The following is a 27,500-nucleotide window of genomic DNA, read 5'->3' as shown; positions in this document are numbered from 1 at the left end:
CATGGCTGCTACCAACCCCGGCTAATCAACTGTTATTAATCTCTGCTGGGATAAAAGAGTTCACCACAGGAGGGGCTTTTGCTGCTGCTGCTGTTGCTGCTGCCACCCCCCGAGACTCATGATGTCACATCCTGTGCCTGGCAGGACACGGCTTCCTGCTGTTCACTGCCTGGCCTCATCATCCCTCATAAAAAGTCCAACAAAGAGCAAGCAACACGGTAAATCAACACAGCCTTGTAAACCCCCCCCCCACACACACGCACACGCACGCACACGCACGCACACGCACGCACACACACACACACACACACACACACACACACACACACACATTCCAGAGCAGGGTGCTCTAACACACCCTCTTGAGTCTTGTCCTTTGATGTGAGTGTGGGAAAGCTCAGGGGAATGGTCTTAGTGGGGGAGGGAGAGAGAGAGAGAAAGGGAGAGGGGGGGCTTGAAGAGGGGGGGAGGGGAAAAGGACGGAGGAGAATGTGTACATGAGAGCAGCGCGATGAGAAGTGGGGAGGGTCAGTTGAACCTGACCCCCGGTGCACCGAGAGGTCAGTGTGTTTAAAGAGGGATGGGAGACATGAAGGCACACACACACACACACACACACACACACACACACACACACACACACACACACACACACACACACACACACACACACACACACACACACACACACACACACACACACACACACACACACACACACACACACACACACACACACACACACACACACACTGATTAGCAGACCGATACAGAAAAGGATGAGATTAAGTCGCACTGATTTGCTGCTATAGAAGTGGCACAAAGAAACAAGGAAATGGGAGAGAGAGCAAATAAGGTTAAGTATATCACTGACGTGACTGACAGTCAGGGACCACTGGAAAAAAAATGTCTGCATTTTAGAGCAAGCATAAATTAGTGGAATGTAAAAACTGCTGCTTTAAAAGGATTTCATGGGCCCTGAGGTTATTGAATTGAACTTGTAGTCCAAATAAAAGAACAAAAATTCAGCCAGAAAGCATTTAACAGCGGTGTGGCTAATGAGCAGCACTTAAAAATCAATCCAATAAATACATTACTGTCTTTTTTTTGTGCTCCAGGTTTGCTTTAAGGTAGAGGCAGACAAATGAGGAGGAAAGGAAAGAAGGAAGGAAGAGGGAGGGGAGAAAAAAAAGAAGCCGAGGAGGAGGAAAAGACGGGAGGGAGAGCAGTGAGCGGAGAAGGGAGGCTGAAGTTTCAAATGAAAGAATCCCTTATGGCTGCTGGATCGACGTCTCCAGACTGGTTCTGGCTTGGCAGAACATCTGTGTGTGTGTGTGTGTGTGTGTGTGTGTGTGTGTGTGTGTGTGTCTGTGTGTCTGTGTGTGTGTGTGTGTGAGCGCGCACACATGTGCATGCATGCACCGCAGTGCAGTGCAGCAGCTAAACAGAGGTTACTTTATATAAAAAGCTGGTTCCTGCTTGTGCCCCCGAGGTCTCTGTAATCTCGCTCTCTGTCCCGTACGCTTGCACACAAGTGCGCCATGCAAACACACACGTTGCAGGCACACAAGTACACAAGCCGGGGCGCAAACACGGAGGGAGCGCTGAGGTCTCAGTAATCACACCGAGTCTCTGTCTAAAGAGCGACTCAGTTCGCCTTCAAAACACACTGCCACACTCCACCTCTCATTAAACCCAGTGACCTCCTCCTGCGAGAGACAGAGGGAGAGAGAGCAAGCGTCTGTGTGCGTCTGTGTGTGTGTGTGTGGCCCTCCACATTAATAATATGTGCATTCAAACATGACCCCCGAGCCCCCAGCCACCCGCTCCAATTAACTGTCATCAACCGGAGTAAAAGGCACCGAAAAGAAAGCACACATGGATACACACGATGCCTTCTATGCCAAATTATGCTTGCGGCAGCAACAATAAACAGACAACCGCCAGACGCCAACAGCGTCAATACCCGTGTCTCATTGCAAATCAGTGTACACATTAAAACGTTCTGTCATCTGCCTTGAATCCATGATCTTTCCACCAGTGACTGATCCCCATGTATGAATTCCCAGGTCAACCATATCTTTGCATCCATCCATCCATCCTGTCGAGTACCATTTCTATCTGGCATCATCTCTGCCCATAGGTGTGTCTGGGGCGATCCCTCTGATTTCAGGGGAAAATTGAATTACACGGTGGGTGGAGAGAAAGAGGCGGGCTGTAATTAGTTACAACATAGACTATGGGGTGGTGGTGGTGTTTTTTTCCAAGGGGAGGTTAGTGTCCGAGCCAAAACTGCTCTCGCTCTCTCTCAAATAAAAACCCCTTAGCTCAGAAGGCAACGACAGAGTGAGAGTAGAAGGGAGAGAAAGACAGACGGGAGAGGGAGATTGAGAGGAAAACAAAGGCGCCCTTTCAAAGTTTTTACACTTACACTGCCGCTGACATCATCAAAGTGAGACGCGATTCCACACGGGTTGGGGGAATTCCCGTGTCAATGCCACCTCCTTTGGTTAAGAGCCTCTAAGTGGCTTACATGTCCAATCTTTTCATTTGCTGATATCAGATACAGCCGTTGAGTAAGACTATGTCACACTGACTTATGCTTTCAACGAGCATTTTTTTTTTCTTCAAATGTGGAGATAACACGGTTCAGATGCAAGCATCGCCCGCCTCCCTTCTCCTCATCTTTGCTCCTGCAGCAATGTAAACCAATATCCCGTTAGTTTTTTACATTTTTCTGGACGGCAAAAGTTTTGGTCTTCCCCTTACCGCTGTGTGGTTCCTATAATCTAGTAATCCTGTGGTCTAAGGCTACAGTACATCCCTATACTGCGTTTTCGTTTAAAACTAAAGCGATCCCCTTCCAGACGAGCGTTTTAGCTCCGTATCGGAAGTAATCTCCGTCCATGCCAACACACCTTAAAACGCATATCACGTGATCATTCACATACACTGGGCATGCGTGTGCCGGTGTTAAACAGGAAGCAGATTGTCTACTCTCCTGTTGGTTGCATAGTTACAGAAAACACTAATAACGAGAAACAGAAATGGTGAAAAGTAAGAGCAGGGATTTCTTTTGTTGGAGTTTGGTTGGTGTTTTTCGAGTCATGACTGATAAGAACCAATCAGGAAGTGAATGCCGGAGACTGGGTCGTCGTTTCCAAACGTCTCAAACGTTTTTGCACGTCCACACTACAACGCTCCCTCCCTTTTTTTTTTAAACATAGCAACTGTGATATTTTTTTAAACTCAAACACAGTAGTGTGGAAGTAGCCTAAGTTTGAATTCCAGCTGCTACAATGGAAATACCATTGAATACTTTGACAACTGTATCTTCATACAAGAAGAAAAGTAGCATGATGTTCCATGTGAGTTCTCTAGCTGAAGAGAGTTTCAAGTCTCCATCATAAGACTTTTACAATGAACTGAAATAAATGCAACCAATTGGCTACTTAAAAGTTTAAAAGTTTTTGATTTCAAAAGACAGTACCCTTGTGTCAAGTATGTGCTACCAGCATACAAATAAAGTGATGGGGAATACTCTCACACTGACCACATGTATATACTGTATGAGAATATAATAATTTAAGAGGGGACTGACCCTGGATGCATTGCAGTGAGCCGTCCTCTGCCCGGATGGTAAACGTCTCCCCCGGGTTCACCTGCACCAGGATCACCTGTACCAACACAAAGGGATCACATAATTAAAGAGGATAACTCAGATTCGTTGATTTAATAAAACAAAGGAAACTACAATGGCATTAAGGGGGGGGAAAAAATGATCTGTCACGCAAAATGACAACACATTCATATTCATCAATTACAAACCAGGACGGAAACACTCTACTGGGTATTCAATAGGCTTGCAAAGGTGACATAACACACAGTAAACCAACAGATCCCAGAGTAGGGCGGACACAGAGAGTTCACTCAGACAGTACAAACTAGGTGTTAAAACAAGCAGATGCTGCTGTGTCACACACACACACACACACCCTGATTTCAGCGAAAGCCTTTCTGTTTTAACAAAATTAGCAAAACACCGAAACCAGTCAATACAAACAATACACACAGCGAGAGGCGTACATCACAATGAAACACACGGGCAGGTGAGCATGTACAAACGAAGCCAATATATGACAGTTTCTGCTGATCGTGTGCGAAGGGAGTATGCCGTGTACCTTACCGTCATATTCTCCGCATGCAGATTGTTGAGACTGTACACGTGGCTGTAGACATGAAACAGGTGACCCTCCATCGCACACACACACACACACATGTACAGTACTCACGCACACACACACGCACACACACGCAGCCCCCGACTATGCTCCACAGTTGTGGCGTCGTAAAAAAATCCTCATACTATTAGTTTTCTCCCGTAGTTGTCTGCATGCTCTCCCATCTCAGCCCTAACCTGCTCCTCTGCCTCAGACACACACATACACACACTCGCTCACACACTTCCTGCTCTGTCTGCTGCAGCGGCTGCTGTTGCTATGGGAACCCCAGCATAGTACAGGGCGACCCATGTTTCCTTAGGACTGAGAAAACCCCCATAGCAGACCTTGTGGGTGGGTGTGAATAGAGTAACGGCACATGTGCCGTATGTTTAATGTTTAAACTTAAACACACGCCAAGATCATAGTACATGTGAAATACTGTTACTGTTATGTTTTGATGGCATGGTTTGTCACTGGATCTGCAATCATCCTGTCGGCTGATACACTCACAAGATGTTATTGAATCAAAAACTATGTGTTTTGGTGTAAAATATATCAGCAGCATTTATTTCATATATTTACAAAAAAAAAAAGACGATAACCTGATTTCTTTTTTTCAAGTTGACTATTTCTATTTATTCAACGTTCTGTTTGGCTATATAATGCCATACAGAAACCAGGACTTCCAAGGTCTGTTCCAGAAGTAAGACCTCAAATAAAACTTAAATTTGCTTCGAAATTTTAAAGAATGCAGAGTAGTAAAAAAGAAAAATACAGCCCTATGTACACAACGTTGGTCAACAGTATATGGTTCTTCGTTTGTTTATACAGTCTGCAATTAAAAAAAAAAACACCATACCATTTCCCAAAAGCCCAAATCACTATGTGTTAAACGTCAAGGCCAATGGAACGGCTCGATGTGGGAACGGACAAGGAGGGGCAAATGGCAAGGAGTTACAAACGAGCACATGTGAGCTATAAACTGTAACATAGTGAAGTGGAAAACAATGTAGCCAATAAAAGGTTAAACATGGAACAGAATACAGAACCTCATATTGGCTATAGTTTTGCAATTCATTGTGTAACCAATGGAGGGTCCCATATTGTAAATGGAACAGAATATATGAACCCTCCTATTGGCTACATCCTTTAGAAATTCCATTGAGTTATATCTGTAGCTAACTTTAACTAAAAAATTCTCCATCACGTTATGAAAACACATTTATGTATCTGATGAACAGAGACGCAGACAAAACACAAGTGTAGGCAGGTAGATAAACAGAGACGCACAGGAAGCAAGCAATCAGACAGAAAGACACAAGTATGTACTCACATACAAACAAACACACACAGTGGAAGACGGGCTAAAATAAAACAAATACACACAAACATGGGCTCACACACATGGAGAGTCAAATCTATATAATCAGTGGTCTAGATCTCTGATTCCACACTGGGAACCGGGTTTAAACTGCAGGGTGTTACAATAAAAATGGTCTCCCTAACTGCTATGCGTTACAGCCAAAACCCTCCCTAACTGCTATGCGTTACAGCCAAAACACCCCCACCATGCTTCTTCTGGGCTGTGAAGGAAGAGGCCGGGGATACAGTACATCATCACCATCATCATCATCATCATCATCATCCCTCGTCGACCAAAAGCACATGGGGCCAAAAATGATCTGCGACAACAGGATTAGACCAAGGTCAATTAACTGTGATGCTTTTAATTACGTCGATCGCTTCCTTTTGCCTGGGCAGAGCTCGGGTGGCGTTCTGTACTTTGAAGGTGATCCCCTTGGCTCTGCGGCGTCCGATAAGGTCAGTCAAGCACAGATAAGCACTGGCATCCTTTTTCCAAAGCAATTTGAGTTAAAGGCCTGGGATCCATCAACGGAGCCAGACGGGCAGCTGTTAAAAGCAAGTTTGTAGGACTGAATGATACGAGTGTATGTGCCTGTGTGCATCTTGTTCCTGTTACATGACAAACGCTTAACAAGTAACAGCTCAACAGCTCTTCATTACCTGCGGCAGCCACCCATGAGGGATGGGACGAAATGGCCACAAAGGGGAGTGACAGCGTGCTCGCTCGAGGAGTACTCTCGTGTGCATCTGGATGATATGTATGTGTATGTCGACAGAGGATCGTTGAAAGAAGAAGGGTGGACACGTGCATTTTTTTATTGTGTGTGTGTGTGTGTGTGTGTGTGTGTGCGTGTTTACCTGCTGCGCCGCATCGCCGTTAACCATGTGAGGCATGAGCGGGACCTCCCCGTTCAGGAGGGGGGGCGGAGCCAAGTCCAGTGGAATCTGGTCTGTCATCATCATTGTGACGTACATTCATGGAGAAATTCACTGAACTGCCCTACCTGGGAAAGTACAGAGAGAGAGAGAGAGAATGAGAAACGGGGGACTTGAGTATTGTTCAGCAATGAATACATATACGCACAAACACAAAGACACGTCTCTTCACAGAAATGTCCCACAAAGAAATTACTTGACAAGTTAAAAAAATTATAGGAGCTTTTTCCTGTATTGGATGTGAATGTATGAGGACGTTGACGTCTATTTGTGATGGAAATAAGAGGCAGATCCTGAACCAGGTAAAAGGCTCAGTGGCCACAATCTAAACAAAATGAAAAATAAATCACCACAACCAAATAAAAACTGTTGATGTCCACAATGTTCACCAGGTGAGGTTGAGGCATGGAGGCACTTCCTCTTCATACATAAACCAAATAAGGAACATTAACCTTAAACAACTCTTATCTGTAATTCCAGATTTTACAGTAATGAGATTAAAGACGTGTAAAAATAAGTGATGGAAAGATAAAGATAATTTGTCCACTTGAGAAAGGTCAGAAAATATGAACATTTGTGCAAGAAGGAAAAAAATAGACATAAAGAGAGAGAGAGCCTTACAATCATTGCAGTGTTAATCTAACAGATTAACATTAGTGCTTTGCACGCTGGCGTTTCAGCCTTAGTGAAATACAACAAGTCACATCATGTCAATATGAAAGGAAAAAAAGAAAAAGAATAAAGAGACAGTGAAACACAGAGATGAGCGTGAGCGGCTAATTCAAAGCTCTTCATCATCAACAAAAGTCTCGTGAAAAAATACAGGAGGGATTATAGAGAATTTCCTGTAAGGAGGATTAATAAAGAAATATTGGACGAATGAGGTCTTAAGTTTGTTAGGCGAACGGGGATGACTGCACCTGCCGTAAGCTTTGAAAAAACGAGCGCACAGCAGATAAGCACTGCATTAAAGACACCGACACAAAGCAGGAACGGGAAGTCTTTTGAGGTCTTCTGGGGTCAACTGCGTCGGCACCCTTGAGCTAAATCTGGAAATGGTTTACTTAGCGTGCATAATAATAGCAGCAAAAAGCAAAAAACCACAACGGTTAAAAAAAAAAAGCTAAAAACTAAAAACAACAACCAACGGCCGTTTAGCCTTATCGCCTATCCTTCATCCACATCAGCAGCACAATACTGTCACTTTTAAAAACCCATTTCTACAGACTTGCTTTTATGTGATGTCGTCTTTTTCTATTGTCTTTTTATGTATTTTATTTTTTTATACAGATGTGACCTGAAAACTGTATTATTGTCGGAATGCTGATTTTAATTGTCTTTGATTTGTTTGTTTTTGTGAAGGCACTTTGTGAAGCTGCATCTGAAAGGTGCTATATAAATAAAATGATCATTAATATTATAATACATTCGCTGTCTCTTAGGTGAATACACATTCTCTCTCTCTCTCTCTCTCTCTCTCTCTCTCTCTAGGAACTTGCTTTAAGTAAGTATTACGTCCACCTCTGACACGCATGCACGGAAAATATGCACACGCTCTCATGCAGCGTCCTCCTGAAAAACAGCTGTGTGTCATTGTGCGTCTTCTCTTTCAGCCGGTCGTCTCCTGGCACCGTCGAGGTCTTTGAACGGGCGAGTGGATCACACAGCTGTGTGGCTCATATTGTTACAACATAAACACACGCACGCAAACACACACATTCTCGGCGTCTCTCGTGTCTTTTCTGACTCTCTATGTCCGCTTTTAATTCCTGATTTTTCGCCCTTTGTCCGTCAAAAAAAACTTTTCTCCATTTGAGCCCCATTCCCAGCTCAGCCTGGCCATCCTGCCTTGAAAACACACGCACCACACACACACACACACACACACACACACAGTTACGTCCAGGACACATCACAGACAGATGGTAACACCACTCTCAGCTCTGCCAGGAAAAAGAGACGGGCGAGACAGCGAAGAAAGGAGGGAGTACGAGAGAGGGAATTAAACCGGCAAAGGATCGGCTTATATGATAAATATTGAGTGAACGGAGAAGAGGACGGACCTCTCTCCGCTCTTCTTTTATTCAATCCTTTTTTTCCCCCCACGTACCAATACAAATCAGCCTAAGTCACAAGAAGTGATGTTTCAATCATTTGCAGAGAGTTGAAGACATTCTGGTGTGGGGGTTTTTTCTACATACAGGAAGTGAGCGACATTTCAAGTCAAAGGCCAAATGGTATAAGTGAAATGGAATAAATAAAAGCTCGGTTTGATTTTTATTTTCTAGACTTACAAAACGAGGCTTCATGTAAATGGGATTTCGATTGGAAAATTTGATTCAAAAGCCAACATTTTCCCGCAGGGGTGTCCCGTTACTTTGGAGAATCCACAGACCTCCCGGCCTTTCTACCACAATCTTCCTCAGAAATAGTCCCAATGGAGGCAGAAAATCTTGTCTCAAGATAAAATGCTTTTTTTCCGTTGAAGCTGTCGAACCCTAACCCCCTTTTTTTTTCTATTTTGGGAAATATACTTTTTAAGTTTTTTGCTGCCATTTAGACGAGAAGACCCGATGACGCTCTCATATCCGTCAGTTAAACGTGAAGCAGGAGCAACAAGACGGTTATCTTAATTTAACAGGGGCTAAAAGTAGGGCGTGAACTGCTAGACTATAGGTATCAAAATCTGCACCGCAGCGTCTCACTAATCTACACCTTATGTATTCATTGGTTTAACTCATACAAAAGCCAAAGTGCAAAAACAAGAAGTTTCAATTTTACAAAGGCTCTTTTCTGTCAGACTATTTCTTGGCTTACAGGGGAAGACGTTTCCCCCCCTCTTGTTTTCTTGATTCTATGCAAAGCTATCCCTGTCCTGGCAGTTGCTTCATATCCATAACAGATATAACAGTGGCATAAATCTTCTCATCTAACTCTCGACGAGAAAGTTAAGACAGTAAAGTCAATTTCGCCAAAATATCAAACTATTCCCTCAAGCATTTAGGATCCAAACGTGTAGATGATACGAATGTGTTGCATTCGGCTTTCGGATGTCTTGTTATATCATTCCTTGGCACTGGCAACCTCTAAATTTAAACACTTAACCTTCCACTGCAATTTGGAACGAGTGATGTGTGAAATTGCACAGTGCAGAAGCGACTTGGAGAAAAAGTATGGTGTCTATTTGTCTACTGGCTGTTTCCTGACTACTTAAGTTGTTCGCCCGTTTGCCTTACGACGCCTGGTTTATGTTTCTGCGTAGACTCGCCGTCGCACTAGATCATGTTGGGAGTTGGAGCTAATAAATGTGGGACAAGAGTAAGAAAAGTGGGAAGACGTGATCGATTGAAGCAGATGGAGGGTGAGTTATAAAGCATGTGTTTGTCCGGCCACAAAGACTCCCACACCGAGGACCCGGGGTTCGCGGCCCGGCCGGAGCAGGAAAATCACAACAAAAAACAAAGAGGGAAAACAAGATTTCTCCAGAATCACGTACTGCCCCTTTAAGGCTCAGTCGCGATGGAAGATAACTGTACAGAAAAACGGTGTTTTCCCTTTCACCCTTTCACAGCTGTTCTCCGTGGTGAGAAACACATTTCCTACAGGATCCAATGCACAGAGATGGGAATTTTAATGCAGCGCTATCAATGAATGAATAATGACCTTTGTTTTCCAGTGGAATCATTACCAGATGGATGCGGCTGTTGACAGCTTCAGACATCCCCACACACACACACACACTCCCACATATACATAGTGGTTTCCGTTCCCCAGTGGAATGTGGGAGGAATAAGGTGTCGATTCCCAACAGGGATAAAGTGTTAAATTGAAAAATTCCATGTTGAATCCAGAAAACAATCGCCTACTTGTCCGGGGTGTATGAATGTTTTTGTGTGTACGTGTGTAAAAAAGTATGAGTGTGCGTCTGTGTGTGTGTGTGTGTACGCGTGTCGGTGTCATTGGACAAAAAGGCCTGTGTAAGGACGGAAACTGCCTCTCTAACATAAAAGATGCATAGACTAAAACACACACCTAGATGTAACTCTCTTGCGCGCAAACACACACACACACACACACACACACACACACACACACACACACACACACACACACACACACACACACACACACACACACACACACACACACACACACACACACACACACACACACACACACACACACACACACACACACACACACACACACACACACACACAGCCCTAGATGTGCAGGGGCAGCTCTGACCTCAGAACACGACAGTCATTACTCATGCACTCATTCATCATTCACACTCACGCCCAAAGTCTCCAGTTTGTCCATCCCGATGAAGCATAATGGATATTCACAACCTCCTAACAGACTGTCTGACTTACTTCCAGTCGACTGCTTCACACCTCTCTCTCTCTCCCTCAACACACACACACACGCACGCACGCACACAAACACACAGCCCCAGAAATACAAACACGTACACCCAGACAAACACACATTTGTGCAACCTCCTAACAGGCTAAACCTCTTGAGACTGACAATTTTGCTCAGAATAAATTTGAAACTTGTTAACTAGTCTTGAATTATATTTATATATATATATATATTTTTTTTTTTTAAAGGAATACAACAGTATTCATATAGCCGGAGCCCCACCACCGCTGCAAAATTATCACGAAATCATGAAATCCCAATTGTGCCACTCTTGCAGAACGTTTTTCATCTGAAAACAACAGAAGGAGTGGACACACATGGCTTCACCTGGCCCAGCCGAGAGGGAGACATGAAGCGAAGAGGAGGAGATAAAGAAACTGGAGACTGAGAGAAAGGTAGATTGAACTGGTTGCCATTAGAGGACGAGTTTGTGGCATCTAGCGGTCAGAGTGCAGATTGCAATCAATTGAATAACCTTAACATACAAAAAGTCAAAGTCGTCTTTCTTGGCTACTTGGCTAGGAACGTTACTGTGTAACATGGCTGACGCTGTGGAAGATGACCCGCTCCCCGTGTAGATGTGAAGGTGATTATAAAGTCACGAAAACATAATCATAACATATTTCATTGAATTTCGGCCAATGGATGTCCGTAATTCCTACACACTGCACCTTTAAGTTGGATACAGTTTTATTACCTACTCATATTCACGCACCATCCACCCTTCTGCTTTGCTGCACAAGCTGAATGTTGCCTTTTTTAATTCCTGCAGCTGTGGAAATTTAAGTTAGTCATGGCCTGGCATATGTCATGCACTGTAATGCTGAATCAATGCATAAGCATGTCTGACTCTCCTAGTTTGTATTTTTCCTCTGCAGCAGTACAAAGCTTTGCTGGCTCTCTACTGTAAAAAAAAAAATTCAGGAAGCACCAAAGAAATTCATATTTTGACCAATCGTAGTAATAGCAACACCCCAATGCCATGAACAAAGCAGCCTTGAAGCCTTCCCCTGTAGTTTCCCTTCAGGGCCAAGTGGGCTGTTCATTCCAACTCCTTTTGTCCTTCTGCACTTTTAGATATGGATAAGAATCGTGACTGTCTATTGTTTGTTGGCTTTTTCTCAGCCTTCGGCACATTTCACCACCAGTCCAGTCATCTGACGGGTAAAATCATCAATGACATTTTATCCACAAACTGTCGCAACAAACTGCTTCCTCCCAAAGTTAGCTCATGGTTTAACTTTATGTAAGCCTTTTTCGAGAGAAGGATGATTCACACATGACAGATGAGACAAGTCCTTCTTAGAAGTGAGCGTGTCACAAAAAAAGGGATGAGCATTGATTTCAGATTCCACCCCCCCAAAAAAAGCACTACCATCAGCGGGCAGGAAGAGAAGATGATGGGAATCTATAAAAAGTCCAGAAACGCCGACTGAGAGCAGGTTGGACTTTATACGAGAGCCATAAAAACCTAATTTCAAGGGGGAGTTGGTAATGTTTCTCATCTGAGGAATGTGTCTGCCCGAGTTACAAACTGACAAGGTGGCAGTTTTCTATCAATCTAAAATATTGTTATGCATCTCGCGACGCGTCGCATTTGGTTGCAAATCGGTTGAATCACCGTTGTTTGCCTTTGTCTAGTTTTATCTTATATTAGCAGAAGATTAATATGCTGTCGCAGAACTAGGGACGTGTTGTCAAAATGGCAAATCGCACTGATACGGAGAACGGGGGAACATTATGTCAGGGAATCAAACCTCAGTTAATACAAACATCATGGCTCCATTGGAGGCTTAAGCTGTGGCCAACTGTGGTACGACCACCAGAACGGTTTCCTGCCCTGGATAAAAATTTAGCACAAGAAACCAGAACCAGACACACACTGTACTAATATCCACTAGCGGAGAGAAAAAAGACAAAATCAAAGCCCTTTTATCCTGAACACCGACTCTTCTGGGACGTGAGGAACTCGAGCCGAGCAACCAACATACAACTTTTCACTGGGGCAGAGGTTGGAGTACTGAACTTTCTAACCCTTCTAACGCACCAGCTTCGCAAGGATCTTACACCACCGCCATTTTGAAACACCACCAAGAGGATATAGAAAGCAAATATGCACAATCATATTTTTTTTTGTAAACCCCCCCTGGAAATTTTTGAAGAACTTTTGAGTTCATCTAGTTTCTTCTGAGTTTTTCTGGCAGGTTACAAAGAGCGACTGAAGGAAGACAGGGGAGAGAGAAAAAGCAAGCGATTCAAGACAGCGGGAGAAAAGAATGGAGGAAAAAAATACAGAGTGAAGAGGAGCATGTATGTCAATGTATGTGTTGTCGGTTAACAGTTGACCTCCATCACCGTGACCAGTGCTCAACACCTGTCAGCCACTGCCTGACTTTCTGTTCTATTAGGGCTGGAATTTTTTTCCCTGAGGGTGGATTTCACTTGCAATGAAACAAACACAAAAAAAAAAAAGAGAGAAACAACTCAAGAAGGAGAATTGCAACCGAAACCAGAGCTTTAGAAGGAACTTAGGTAATGTTGCTCTTTGTAATGCTGCGGTTGAACAGCCATGATGAGTATGTAAGATTACATCTGCAGCCTGGATACGTGAGGGACAACTTCAGATTAACCCGAGGCCGTGGCTCACTAATGAATATGTCAGTCACATGCAGTGAGCTCATTCAGTAGAGAACTCATCGCACATGTGTTTTCTATATAGATAGAGCATTTATATATATAGATACAGATAAAGCACAGCAATATAAAAAAAAAAAGAGACATGGGTGTAGGTATCCTTTTCCTCATCCTGGGTGTGTGGAACGGTGAGCAATGCTCTCAGGTGTCATGGCTCAGAATTAAATTACTATCTATTCACTCCAGTGTACACACACACACACACACACACACACACACACACACACACACACACACACACACACACAGACGTAGAAATAACATAGAAAAACACGTTCACAAACACAGTATACACCAAACAACTGAGATTGATCCAAGCCCCATTTTATCAGCTGACAACTATAATCTGTGCTGGCATTTAATACACATGCATGTAGACAAACTGGGGGATGTGTGTGTGTGTGTGTGTGTGTGTGTGTGTGTGTGTGTGTGTGTGTGTGTGTGTGTGTAAGGGGGGTTGGCTTCTAAATATGGTGGGAAACTGCCACCAACACCACTCCCATTCAACCCCAACTCCTTTTACAAAAGGTATTCAGTCTATGAGAGACCTGTTCCCTCTCTCTCTTCCTGACCCTCTGTCTAAAACACACACACACACACACACACACACACACACACACACACACACACACACACACACACACACACACACACACACACACACACACACACACACACACACACACACACACACACACACACACACACACACACACACACACACAGAGTGGGTACCTTTTCACCAGAAGCGAGAGAGAGGGAGAGAGAGGGAGAGCTAGAGAGAGATGGGGTGGAGGTGGGGGAGATGCATGAAAGGAGGGAGGGGGAGGGAAGAGAGAAAAAAGGTGGAGAGGAAGGCAAAGAGGAATGTTGGACTTGTGCGTACTTTGAGGGGAGCATGAATACACACACACACACACACACTTGGGAAAGACAGAGAGGGGATTTATAAATGATGGAACCCTATTCGTGTTCCCACGTCGGCCCAGCAGCTTTTCTGCACATATGCAAGAAGTGTGTGTGTGTGTGTGTGTGTGTGTGTGTGTGTGACTGTGTATTGAGAGGCTGAAAGAGAGGGACAGAGGGAAAGTGTCCCAAACAAAATTGGGAGATTCAGCTTGATCTTCAGGATTACTGCATGCATTTGGTTCGCATATGTGTGTGTGTGTGTGTGTGTGTGTGTGTGTGTGTGTGTGTACACAGATTTGAGCAGTCGCTTTTATGTGCGCACGCCTCCGTGTGTGTGTCCTGTATGTGTGTATGGTCGGCGTCCTCTTTGCCCTGTAATTGTGGTAATGATATGTCATCCGCGAAAAAGAAGAACTTGAAGCGGGTGGAGCGGAATGCAACGGACACATACAAGCGCGCACACAGGCTCCGCTTGCAAACCATGTACAAACAAGATCTTGTTGAAAGTGAGGCCTTTAGGGCACCCCCTCCCACCCAACCCCTGAGACAGATGAGATCCAGCACCTCAAGAAACCACATCTGATGGTGAATGAAAGCCTCTAACAACCAGATGCTGCTGAAGGCTTTTATTTCATTTTAAGCGAGCCTCTTTAAAAACTTTCAGCCCGTTTTACCTCAGTGTCATACAAGAGACTGCGGATCCAGTCCTTTTGCCTTCTATTCCACTCAATTTCCTTGGAGTATCATCATCATTTTTTGGAGAACACACCGGCCTCCTTAACAACTCAAGAGTGGGATGAAAGAAATCACCTTTCAGAAATGTGCTTTCTTCAAGGTAACATCGCATTGAATTTCTAAAGGACACGGGGTGGGTGCAGGACAATCTGTTGCATCACAATAGGCAAAACCTGCCAAACCAGGACTATCCGCACAGGGTGAGCACATCGATGGGAAAACCCAAATTGAAATTGAAACTGAACGCACACAGTCCATGGGTCTAAATAGCTGAACTTCATTCCCACGGGGCCTTTTCCTCCAAACTCATGGCCGCTGCTCCTCCTTATCACAACAATGCTGCAGTTTTGGAAGTTTTGTCATTGCCACGTCCCACATTCCCTGCATGAACGAGCATTCTCTCCACTTTTGCAGAATGCAAACGAGTCTCCAAGGTTACACTGCGGTCGTTGCCTGACTCTTGCACATAACTCGTGGCAGATGTGGAGCTGCTGAGAATCTGCAGTCGGTTCTGAGGAGTGCAGCGAACACCCTCACTCTCACTGTCAGCGTCTGAGGAAGTCTTGAACCGTGTTGCAGCTTTTAATTAATTCAAGCTTAAGTTGCATTTAAATATAATCTTCTCCTGGATCATTTCGTTCATCCAGCCCTTCTTTCCCTTTCCTTTTTTCCTTTATCTCTTCCCCCTTGTCTCCTTTTCTTCCCCGTTTCCTCCAAATGCCAGGCATTCTGCAGATTGTTGTGTGCAGCCTGAGCACAGACAAGTCAGGACTCAGCCTGGTAAACGACCAGCTCAGCACTTCGCTCCCCCATCCATCCCTCGCCCTTCTCCACATACACAAAATGAGTACCCTGGGCAAAGCCTTTCTCCCCTGTCATTCTCTCATCCATCTATACCCACCCATCCTATCCTCTCATCAGGGCTGCTTTCCAGGAGGAGCAGGCCAAAAACAGACGACCGGACGACCTACAAGTCACGGGACTGGTCGTGTTTCTCGCCGTCACAATGTCCGGCGTCGTATAAATGAATCAAAATGTTCTTGTCTTAACCCCTTTTTAAGTTTTTACTGTTACTCAGTGTTGTAAATCAGCTTGGTTCTACACAAAGACATTTCACTGACTTTCAATCTTTTCCAGGGTGCCAAATAAGTAGCTAAGCCAAAGAGTCCAGGATCTGACTCTACTGCCATCCACTTCCTGGAAAGACCCCGCCTTCACTCGCATTCCACTGCGCTGTCAAAACACAGCTCCGCTCTCCCACTGGCTGATGGGAAACCACTGGGCCCGCTCATAGGCTGTCGCCAGGGCAGTGGGCGGGAAGTAAGAGCGGAGCTCAAAGAAGCGACGGCCCATTCCCAGGGAGAGACTACGGTTACATAACGTGCACACGGACACACTCAGGATCAAGACAACACCCTCAACACATAGTGGAACACAAAACAGGGTCACAGAGAAAGAAAGAAAGAAAGAAAGGTGGAGAGACAGTAGAGGGAGCGCAGAGAAAGAAAGGGCGACTTGAGAGCAGAGAAGTTGAGAAAGGATGAGGAAGAGAGGGAGGGAGGGGCGGGTGAGGCATCAGTTTACTTTGTGAACAAAAAAAAATGAAGAGGAAATGGCTATTTGAGAACTTCCAGTTGAGTGTGCGTGTGAGGGTTGGATGCAGGTGATCGTGCATCGAAACGTAAGCGGAAAGAGCGGCGGGGCCGAACCCTGCCCGAAAAATACTCACAACACTGACACAGCTCGGTAGTTTTGTGGGAAAAAAACAAAGCAATGTGGTTTAATTAAATCAATATCATCTGTTGTCTGTCTGCGCAAGGTGGAACTGACAGCAATCAGTTAACAAGGAGAGGCAGGATGGAAAGACGGAGGAAAGGAGGAGTGGAACAACAGGAGGAGGAGGAGGAGGATGGGGAGACGAAGGAGGAGACGGGGAGGGGGCAGATGATGGGGCCGGAGGTTGAGTGTGTGTGCGTGTGCGTGTGTGTGTGGAGAGGGAGAGAGAGAGAAATGTGTGGAATTCTAATTGTGTTATTGCTCCAGAACAAACATTAGTCCTGCCTGTCATACCACAGACAGCAGGCTCTGTGTGTGTGTGTGTGTGTTTTTTGAGTGAGTGCATGAATGAATGAAAATGACAGAGTGAGAGAAAAGCAAGTTCGAAACCCTCAAGGAGGCAGAGCTCTTACAATCAGCCTCTGTGTCGCAATGGGACTCTGTGTATTAGCACTTAGCTTCATATTAGCGCAGCACAGCCAGCTCCGGCAGATGTGTGCATCTGCCAGCGAGCCCTCCCTCTTGCAGCTGTACAGCTGTGGGCTGGCCGTGCATGTGTGTGTGTGTGTGTGTGTGTGTACGTGTGTGTGTACACATGTGTGTGTGTGTGTACGTGTGTGTGTGGTTGGGCAGAGGGCCAGCAGGCAGTGGACCCACAGTAGAGGCCCTGACAGCCCCAGCGCTTGCCACGTAGCCACGCAGCAGCGACGTAACTCAAGAGAGGAGAGGCAAAGAGAGGAGAGGTCTTCTGTCCATGAGGAAAAAACTACTGAGAAAATCTTTAAAAAAAAGTGAAATATGGGACCTTGTGTGTGAGTCAGAGCATAAACAGAGGCAGCCCAACCAGTCGAAACACAAGGGGGGACAAAGTGACTTTGTGTTATCAGTAATCTCGCTCATCAGAGACACACCGGCGGCCAGGACGGCCAGGCTCTCGCTCTTTTCACTCCAGGCGAGAGACCTCCTTGGATTTTACAGATGCTGGATGATGCTTTGGTTCCACAATCTGGTGACCACACAGCGAACAAAATAGTTTATGGACCGGCACAAACACAAACCCCCCCCCCCACAACCTGATTATCGTCATTAAAACTGATGTAATTGTCTTCATTACTTCCATCAGCCTCGTCAAAGTCCACCATATCGCCGGGCATCTTTGCGGCCGGTCCTGCCAACACCTTCATCTTCATCATCCCCATTAACCTCAACATGCCGGGCGGCCTTCACAACACGCTGCATTTTGTTGACGTTTGAGTATATTTAATACAGAGGAAGTGGCTGTTCTCCCACAGGCACATGAACATGACTCACTCTTCTTCATGGCGCCGCTTCCAGATTTTTCTTCTCCTTTTCTCCTTTTCTCCCTCCTTGTCGCTCTTTCCTTCTCTCTCTCTCATCCCTCCCTTCCTCCCCCCCTCCCTCGCTTCTTCCCCCAACACGTTTCAGCCATTTTCTCTATCAGATCCAGAGAGGCTGAGGGGCTGAGCACGCCGCAGCCCAGAGAGGAGCACCAAGCCCGAGGACAGCTCACAGCAAACCCCTCCCTAACACCTTGGATCTCCAAGGCTCAGTCTGGCCACACACGGGGAGGCTGAGCCCACAAGGCAGCAGACTAAAAGCGAAGTTGGGACGACTGGTGGGCGGGTGGTTGGGTGGGTGGACAGCACGGCGGGCTGTGGACACACAAGCCACCTGGGTGCTGGCTGAGAAATTACCTGGGCTAACCCGAGTTAACTGGTTGTCAGTTTTAAATGAAAAATTAAAGGTTGTGCTTTCATTTGACTTTCAGTGTCAAAGACAGTCAGACACAAAAAAAAAAGGCAGACAAACATGCAAACGAGCCGTTGGCAAACACAGGTAGAAAAACTGAATTAGAAAGTAAGAATATTCAGTAATATGTGTTATTTCAAAGTAATTTTTCTTCTGGTCACCATGGAAACATGAAGACGGAGTAAACTCAGGTTCAAACATTCTCTTTCTGTCTGTCGTTTCTAATTCTCTCACACACACACACACACACACACACACACACACACACACACACACACACACACACACACACACACACACACACACACACACACACACACACACACACACACACACACACACACACACACACACACACACAGACAGACAGAGAGAGAAGAAGCTCTCCGAGGGCTTATAACATGCACCAGACTTTGATTTGCATCCCAGACATGAAAAAGTTTTCCTAGCGTGACCTCATACATTAGCTCCACATCTTTATTCATCTCTCCTCTATACGTCCTCACCCACCACCTCCACCTCCTGCTCCTTTCTTTATTGCTGTGTAATGCACTTGGTTCCACGTAAAACAGCCCTTGTAGCGCAAATACGATGCTTCGCCCTCAGAACCGGCTCCTTTTCAAGTGGGGGCTCAGATAGGGGTGTGTGTGTGTGTGTGTGTGTTTGTGTGTTGTGTACGACTTCCGTGGTTGCATGCTTTTCACAAGAAAAGACCAGCTTCCAATGAGCATTAGTTACACCTTTGAGTTCTATGCACCAGCCGCGCTATCTGCCTTCCTCTTCTTTCTCTAATCTGTCATCATCTCCTCTACCCCCCCTCTGTCCCACTTCCAGCTTTAACCTGCCTCAGCATTCCCCCTGCCCTCATTCTTCCCCTCTTCCCCCCCCCCAACCTATTGGCCCGACTTGCCAAACAACTCCTCAGTTTCTCAAAAGACAGCCGCCCATTCAGAAGGTTTCGGGGTAGGCTGGGGGAGGAGAACAGTGCATGCTTTTGGGGTGGGGGGGGTCTCATTCCCGCTAAATTGTCCCACATGGCTGAGCGTGCTTAGTTTAAACAAACACAGCCACTTCCTCCTTGGTGTGCACACAGACACAGCGCACACAGACACAGGCCCACAAACACCCGCATAAACATCAATTGGGTGCACAGGCATGCTTGAACTCCAATACACAAAAACAAGCATGCACATGCACACACACACACGCACGCACACACGCACACACACAAACACACACACACACACACAATACATTGTATACCCTGGCAGGCAGCAGACACTATTTTCAGTCCCAGGCTCAAAATCAAAACACCACAGGACTGCAGATTACTCACTCTGGAGTTCCTCGTGAGGAACGGGTTCACATGCACATTCAGCAAATTAGGAGTATGATTTGGCTCGGGGGTGTACAGCGAGTTTAAAAAGTTCAACTTTTTTGGGGGGCCTTAACTGTACAATCCACAATAAACATCTCAGCTAATGGGTCCCTGGAGTCTAACCCCAAAACCAAAGCTTGCACAACAGAGGGCTTCTGGGATCAGACACTCCACACAATATAATGTAGTGTGTGTTATATTTTCATATATAATCGTGGAGATAGTTATTTGGGAAAATTTTACATTTAGCAAAATTGTGACATTTAACATTTAACCACATTACCTGCACTGACAGATTGAGGAAAATATGAGCAACACTTCTTAAAAAGGTTTAACAGCAAATGAAAGAAACATATTTATAGATTTTTTTTAATTTTCTGTAATAAGACAAAATATGTGAACATGTATCCCAAATTGCCAACATTTTGATGAATTTAGCTTCTCAAATGTGAGACTTGTTGGTCCACCTTATTAAGACATTTGACGAAATGCTCTTACACATTTATTTTTCACAAATTGTAGGTTTAGAGCCTCGGTGCATAATAATGTGCTTGCTGAATATAATGTGAAAACACTAAATGTGTATCATTGTAGAGGTTAGGGTCATGTTCAAATGTTTTAACTTGACCGGCTGAGCTCCAGCACTACGTCCCCGGAGGGTCCCTGAATGACTGAGTGTCTTCCTCTGTTGGATGCAACACTTCTCACAGCTCCGGTGTTTGCCGAGTTCCGCCTGCCTGCACAGAACCGAATGCCGTGTCGTGGGAACCAGCACATATAAACCAGTAACTTTCAGTGCTACAACTAGGCTTTATTTGTATGCTGTATATAATATGCATATGCATGTACTGTGTATCTAAATGAGGCAAAGCCACAGAGCGGTAGGACTCATAACTGAACTAAGACCAAGATACCAACTTCATGTCTACGTGGAGAGAAAAAAAGAATGAACAGTTGAATCTTCAGTTTAACACACAGCCCAGCCATACAGGTTTTTACACAATCATATTTGTAGTTTGACCTCAGTTCAAAATGTTTCTGAAAATACCTGCCCGACGGTCCATCTAGCCTTAAGTCTTCAGCATTACCCGCTATTTCAATGCAATGAGCCACAATTGTCGTAATCAGCTCTAAATCACAAGTGTCCAGGAAATAGGAGTGAAGGTGGACAACCGCAGAGTCCAGACAATAAGGCCGCATTCACCACGAGTGGACCTGCCGCCGTCCAGGGCCTTCACACACAGCACGTCCCTGCCGCTAATGCACAGCACCATGCCAAGGGTCTTAATTAAGACAGCTATGCCAAGTCAATAAGTAAATTCACTCCCCCCTTCTCTCCCACACACACACACACACACACACACACACACACACACACACACACACACACACACACACACACACACACACACACACACACACACACACACACACACACACACACACACACACACACACACACACACACGGACACACGGACGGACACGGACACGGACGGACACGGACGGACACGGACACACACGGACGGACACGGACACACACGGACACACACGGACGGACGGACGACACGGACACACACGGACACACACGGACACACACACACGGACACACACGGACACACACACACGGACACGGACACACACACACACACACACGCGCACACGGATGCAGACAAACCACCAAAAGACATTCAGATCATCAGTTTTATGGGCCATGAAAAAGCGTGCTCGGTGGGTGGTGTGGGTGGTGTGTGCGTGTGTGTGTGTGCGCGTGCTGAGAGAGTAAGGCTATTTAGTCACACCTACATGAGAAACTCGTCTCCTCTCTCACAGACAAGACAGCAACTGAGTCTGAGAAATGTGCGCTCACGCACACACACCAACATTTTCTCTCCCACACACAGAGCTACCAAATAATGAATGAATGGCTCTCTACATTCTTACGAATACTGTGACTGACACGCAGTCGTGTTTATGAATGTGCATGTGCAGGCCTAAAGGAAGAGCGGTGTTGAATCCATTATCCAAAAAAAAACTGAATTGGTGTGAAAAAAAACAGACAGGACACTTCTGGGTATAGCAAGCCAATGGAAAGTGTACATACAATCACTTGCTTCGCAACATCAAACACACACACACACATTTATAACACCCCTCCCCACAGCCTGGGGTCACGAGGTCACATTCCTCCTCCTCAATCAGCCTCAGGATTTCACACACTGGTTCAGGGATGTGGGAGTGTGAGTGTTTTTTTGTGTGTTTCTGCATGCCTGTCTGCGTGTGTGTGCGGGTGCGGGTGTGTGTGTGTGTGTGTTTTGGATGTTTTTGTGATTTGTGGGGGGTCCGGCTTGAGGGCAAGGAGGGAAGAAGTGAAGGAAAATGGGGGACTGAGGCAACGTCCACCACCAAACTTTCCAAATCAAAAACTTTCCAAATAAGATAAATCTTTTTCCAAAATATTGATCCCAGCAAAGACAAAGTTTAGGAAGCTGCTGCAGCCAATCACAAGGTAAAGCGATAAAACATGTGGCTTTGCATTAACAAAAAAAAAAATATATATATATATATATATACTTTTTCCTTACGTCGAAGCATCAACTCGCCAACATGTGTTAAACATGTAAGAGCACATGAACACAGATGGTCACACACACAGAAAGTGTGAGTTCCAATTCCAGTTCATCGGAAATATCAGCAGTTATAGATTCAGTTCCCCTAGTCCAACACACACACACACACACACGGCAGACACTTGAGATACACAGTCAAAGCGCTCACAGTCAGGCATAAAAACAGCCATTAACGACCGGCGGAACTTTCCACGGGCCTGCCAACTTGCAACACCAACACGCCTGGCATGCTAATACAGGCAAGTAAAGTTAACTCTCCATGAGTGTATGTTTTGTGCATGTGTGTGAAGTTGGTTCTTTGTGTGCGTGTGTGTATACAGGTGCACACTTGATCCCTTCAGCCAGCTGACCACACGCAAACACGCACACACACGCACACACACGCACACACACGCACACACACACACACACACACACACACACACACACACACACACACACACACACACACACACACACACACACACACACACACACACACACACACACACACACACACACACACACACACACACACACACACACACACACACACACACACACACACACCCCAGCGGGCAGCTCTTCAACAAGTTATTTGTACGGACGATACCCCCGAGGAGCTGTGTGAGGGCACGGGCAGGGCAGGGCGACCGACTCTTCTGATTCACTCCGGCTTCTCCTGCAGGCGTGTGTCCACAAGACTCCACCGGCTCATGACAACCTGATGACAACTTGACGGGCTAATTTCTGGATTCCAATAATTTCATATATAATGTCATAATTATTTATTTCCCTCCCCCCATCCCCATCATCTGCACCTCTGCCTCTCGCTGTCGTCGCCGCTGCAGACGAGCACATTTGAAAATGCCATCTGAGGCCACGCCCCCTCGCTGTTATTGTGACAGTGGTGCAGTGAAAACATGTAGCCAATCAGGTGTCCGCAACACAGGAGTGACCAACAATCAGGGGCTCAATTTTCTTTTCTCTTGTTTTACTACGACAGTCATAGTCAAATATGAAAGATGTTTTTTTAATCAACTGACCTGACCTTTCATTACCTTCAGTGTTTTATAATTATATTGATTTTAAGGAAGCTATATGCCATAAAATCAGCTACAGACATCATCTGACACAATAACTCCTGTGCAGCCGTGCTTATGTTGTACTAGTGGCTGTCGACCTGGATGTGTCACTTGAGTGAAGTCACCGGCCCGTAAACATTAAGTCCATCCAACCAGTGTCAGACTTGGTTTCAAATCAGTTTGTGTAAAGGGTTGAAAACACAATCTGGAGTAACGCTGTAGATTTTTACTACTTTCATTTAACTACTTTAAATAATGTCTTAGCGGAGGCCGGTTATATTTGCATATAACCATATCAATTGAACTTACTTCACTGACACAAATGAAAATGAAAAGATTCCATCAATCACAGTTGAGCTTCAGGAAGGTAAGAAGAGATGTGGGCCAACAAGTTGAGGAGACTGACAAGAGGAAACAAACCGAAGGAAGGTGGTGGAGATGATGAGAGAGGAAGAGTAGGCACTCTGTCCACTGGGACCAGTCTATCTTGTGTTTGTCCCATTCCTTATGAAAAAGGAGATTTCAAGGCGGATGGGAAACTTCTTTTCTTTTCTTTTTTTTTCGAAAACTAACCAAAACTGCCAACAGCAGAAATGAAGTGACAGTCAGCCATTGTAGGCTTCAGATTTCTCCAAATGTCATATCACTTACTTTGGACTGAGACTTGTATAACCAGATTCAGAACTGATGTTAGTTTGCCAATGTATGTGAGGAGGGGAGAGGAGAGGAGAAGAGAGGAGAGGGCAATGGGGGAGAGGAGACGGGAGGAGGGAGACGGGAGGCGGGGTGGCAGAGAAGTTGAAAGGCTTCTTTTATCTCCTTCTAAATCAACTGTCAACAATGCAGGAAATTATCAAGGGAGACACAAAAAAAAAGGAAAACGGGGGAGACGGATTTCTGGAGGGCGAGAGAAGCAGGGGAAGGGGGAGGGAGACGGAGAGAAAGGGAGGAGCAGCAGGAGGAGGGTAAACATCACAGCTCTGTGCCAAGCAAACATGAGATGCTGGGATACTTCAACAAGAGGCCACCGTTCATATGGGCGAGAAAGCGAGAGTCGGAGAGAGAGAGAGGGAGCAAGAATGCAGGGGGGGAAAAAACGTGGATAGTGAAAGCATCACGCAGCAGATAACCAGCTGTTGTCATGAGATATTGCACATCCGTGTACTTCTACTCATAATATGTGTGTGTATATATGCGGTGATCTGTAAACTAAACCTGAATTGTATCCAAAGGAAACCATTGTACCTGCTCGTACAAGGAAATCCCCCTTCACTCGAACTAATATGGGAAATTACCATAACGCGACAAAACAAAAAATTTGGCTAAACAAATGCGCACGATTACTCCTCACTGTCTGAGTCACAAGCCACTTCAGGTCTGAGTCAAGTGGAAAACACAAAGTGACATATTGCACGGACAGGTACAAAGTGAGCCAAATGAATTAGTCATTTAATTGATTAGTTGCAACTTGCCGACTACTTCGACAAACCATTCGTCATTTTGGCCATTTTTCGGCGGAAATACCAAAATATTTACTGGTTCCCGTTCCTCCCACATGAGGATAATGATGCTGAAATTTTGAACAGAGCAGTTCATTGATTAGTTTAGAAATGAATGGGCATATAAGTCAATTATTTAAAAAAAACAACAATGTTGCAGCCCTGATAGGGAATTACATAAATTTAAGATTTTTGTCAGCTTGAAAAAATTGTTTCGAAGGAAAGAAAGACATTGGGTAAGAGCTCCCCTGCACTCCATCATGAACCTCATGTCACAGCAGCAGTGATCCTTCTCAAGGCAAACACACACACCAGCCTCCTCCGCCCCAGGGAGAACCCATGCGCCTCGCCGTGCATCAGAAGGACACAGGAGGACTGAGAGACGAGAGGAAGAGGGGAAACGGCAGAGGAGTGTTCGACCCCTTGAACCTCACAGCGGAGCAGCGACGGCTCACCTCTCCAAGCGTCCAATAGAGAGAGACCTCTCGCTCCACAAGAGGCAGCTTGTTCGCTCTCCGCCGACACCGCAACCTCTGCTACAGTAACAGTGGAGGCGGCGGCGAATCTTTCTGGGAATCACACCTGTTGCATTCGGGAGAAACAGATGGCGCGACCGACGGCAACGTTTACCAACCGGCAGAACGGAGTCTGGCGCTGCAGAGGCCGACCGGTTACTGGGGTGGAAATGTTCCAAATCTGTGCAACTGATCTGGAACTGAACTGGAGCATTTCATAATCAGGATATATATATATATATATATATATATATATATATGCATATGGCAATCATGGCATAGCGAAAATTGCAGATGATGAATGGTGGATGAACTTATATCTGCACAGGCAGAGCGTACTGTATGTCATGTCCATATCTTCATACTTAGCTAAATCACCACTGTCCTCTACGGACTAGGGAAAGAATTTTTTTTATTGTTGATTAATCTGAGGATTATTTCTAGATGTATGAGCTACTTGTTTGTTCTATATAATGTCTGAAAATAACAACAACAACAGCAACAACAAAAATGCAGCCAAAGGTAACAACAAGGTTGTCAACAACCTAGAACTAAATACTGGTTGGTATTTTTCCTTTAAAAAGGACTGTTGGCCCAGGGTCAAAATCAAATAAGTGAAATTCTCCTTATAGAATAACGACCTTTTGGATTTGATTTCTCTCAGACCACATCCAATAATTCCTTCCAAAGATGTTTAATGTAACGTGCACATGGTTTGGCAGTATAGCAGCTATAACCAGCATCACGACATCTCAGTAAAGGTGCGCCAACTCCTGGACGACAGGAAGCGAACGGCGGGGAGGGTTTATCCGATGCTCTGCTCTTGTTCTTCGCCTCTCTCGCTCTTCACATGCTATCGGTGGTAACGCATTGTCTTGTCTGTGTAACCCTAGAGCTGCTCCGGCTTCTGTTCCTGATACACAAGCACTGTTCAGTAACACTACCCCTCGGATAACATGTTCGAGGTTTCCCGTCAGACACGAATGCACGCAAACACACACACACACACACACACACAGAACGGCCCCCATCACTGACCCCGTTTTCAACCAAGCCTATACCTGAAGGTTTTTATTGGGCCGATGGCAAACCACAATCTCCCTGCTCCAGGTGGAAAGATGAGAGTACAGAGAGACAGATGCTTTTGGCATCACGAGGTCCTCATGAAACATGGGAACAACTTCCTCACCGCGCTGAGAATAACCTCTCTCAGATATTAGAGGCAAATCATCCAACACTTGCCACTACAGCGCGGCCGGTCCGTCAAGTCCGGGTCACTGTAGGTCGCTGTTGGTTTAGCTGTCGACGTCTTGAGAAGTAGAAAAGAGAAAAAACCCAAAACAATAGATTGACTTTCAAGTGACATATTTTTGGACTTGCTTGGAACTCATTATTTCTGTCCTTGGTCGAGCGCTTAAGGGGAATAAAACAAAGTGGCAAACTGATTAAGGGGGATAGGACAAAAGCAGTAGGAAAGTTACAGTGTGTCAGCGCTACACTGACCGAGACAACGGGTGGGTTGTACCTGTGTGACAAAGCTGCAGGGGGTTACAAAACACAGGTCGTTAACTTATATAAA

The 27,500-nt window shown here is 45.4% G+C and overlaps 1 protein-coding gene across 4 annotated transcripts in view; it reads right to left on the bottom strand.

Moving 5' to 3' along the window:
• Nucleotides 1–27,500, bottom strand: part of fndc3ba (fibronectin type III domain containing 3Ba) — a 90,664-nt gene that overhangs the window by 59,251 nt on the left and 3,913 nt on the right. For all 4 annotated transcript variants that reach the window (XM_035609985.2, XM_035609986.2, XM_035609984.2 and 1 more), the window contains exons 2-3: nt 6,447–6,592; nt 3,602–3,677 (exon numbers count right to left, since the gene is read on the bottom strand). In XM_035609985.2, coding sequence (XP_035465878.1) covers nt 3,602–3,677; nt 6,447–6,563 — 193 coding nt within the window. In that variant the 5' untranslated portion in view covers nt 6,564–6,592. The remainder of the gene's footprint in view (nt 1–3,601; nt 3,678–6,446; nt 6,593–27,500) is intronic.

Source organism: Scophthalmus maximus, chromosome 15 (genome assembly GCF_022379125.1).
Source record: "Scophthalmus maximus strain ysfricsl-2021 chromosome 15, ASM2237912v1, whole genome shotgun sequence".
NCBI lineage: Eukaryota > Metazoa > Chordata > Actinopteri > Pleuronectiformes > Scophthalmidae > Scophthalmus > Scophthalmus maximus.
This window is presented reverse-complemented; position numbering and strand designations above follow the sequence as displayed.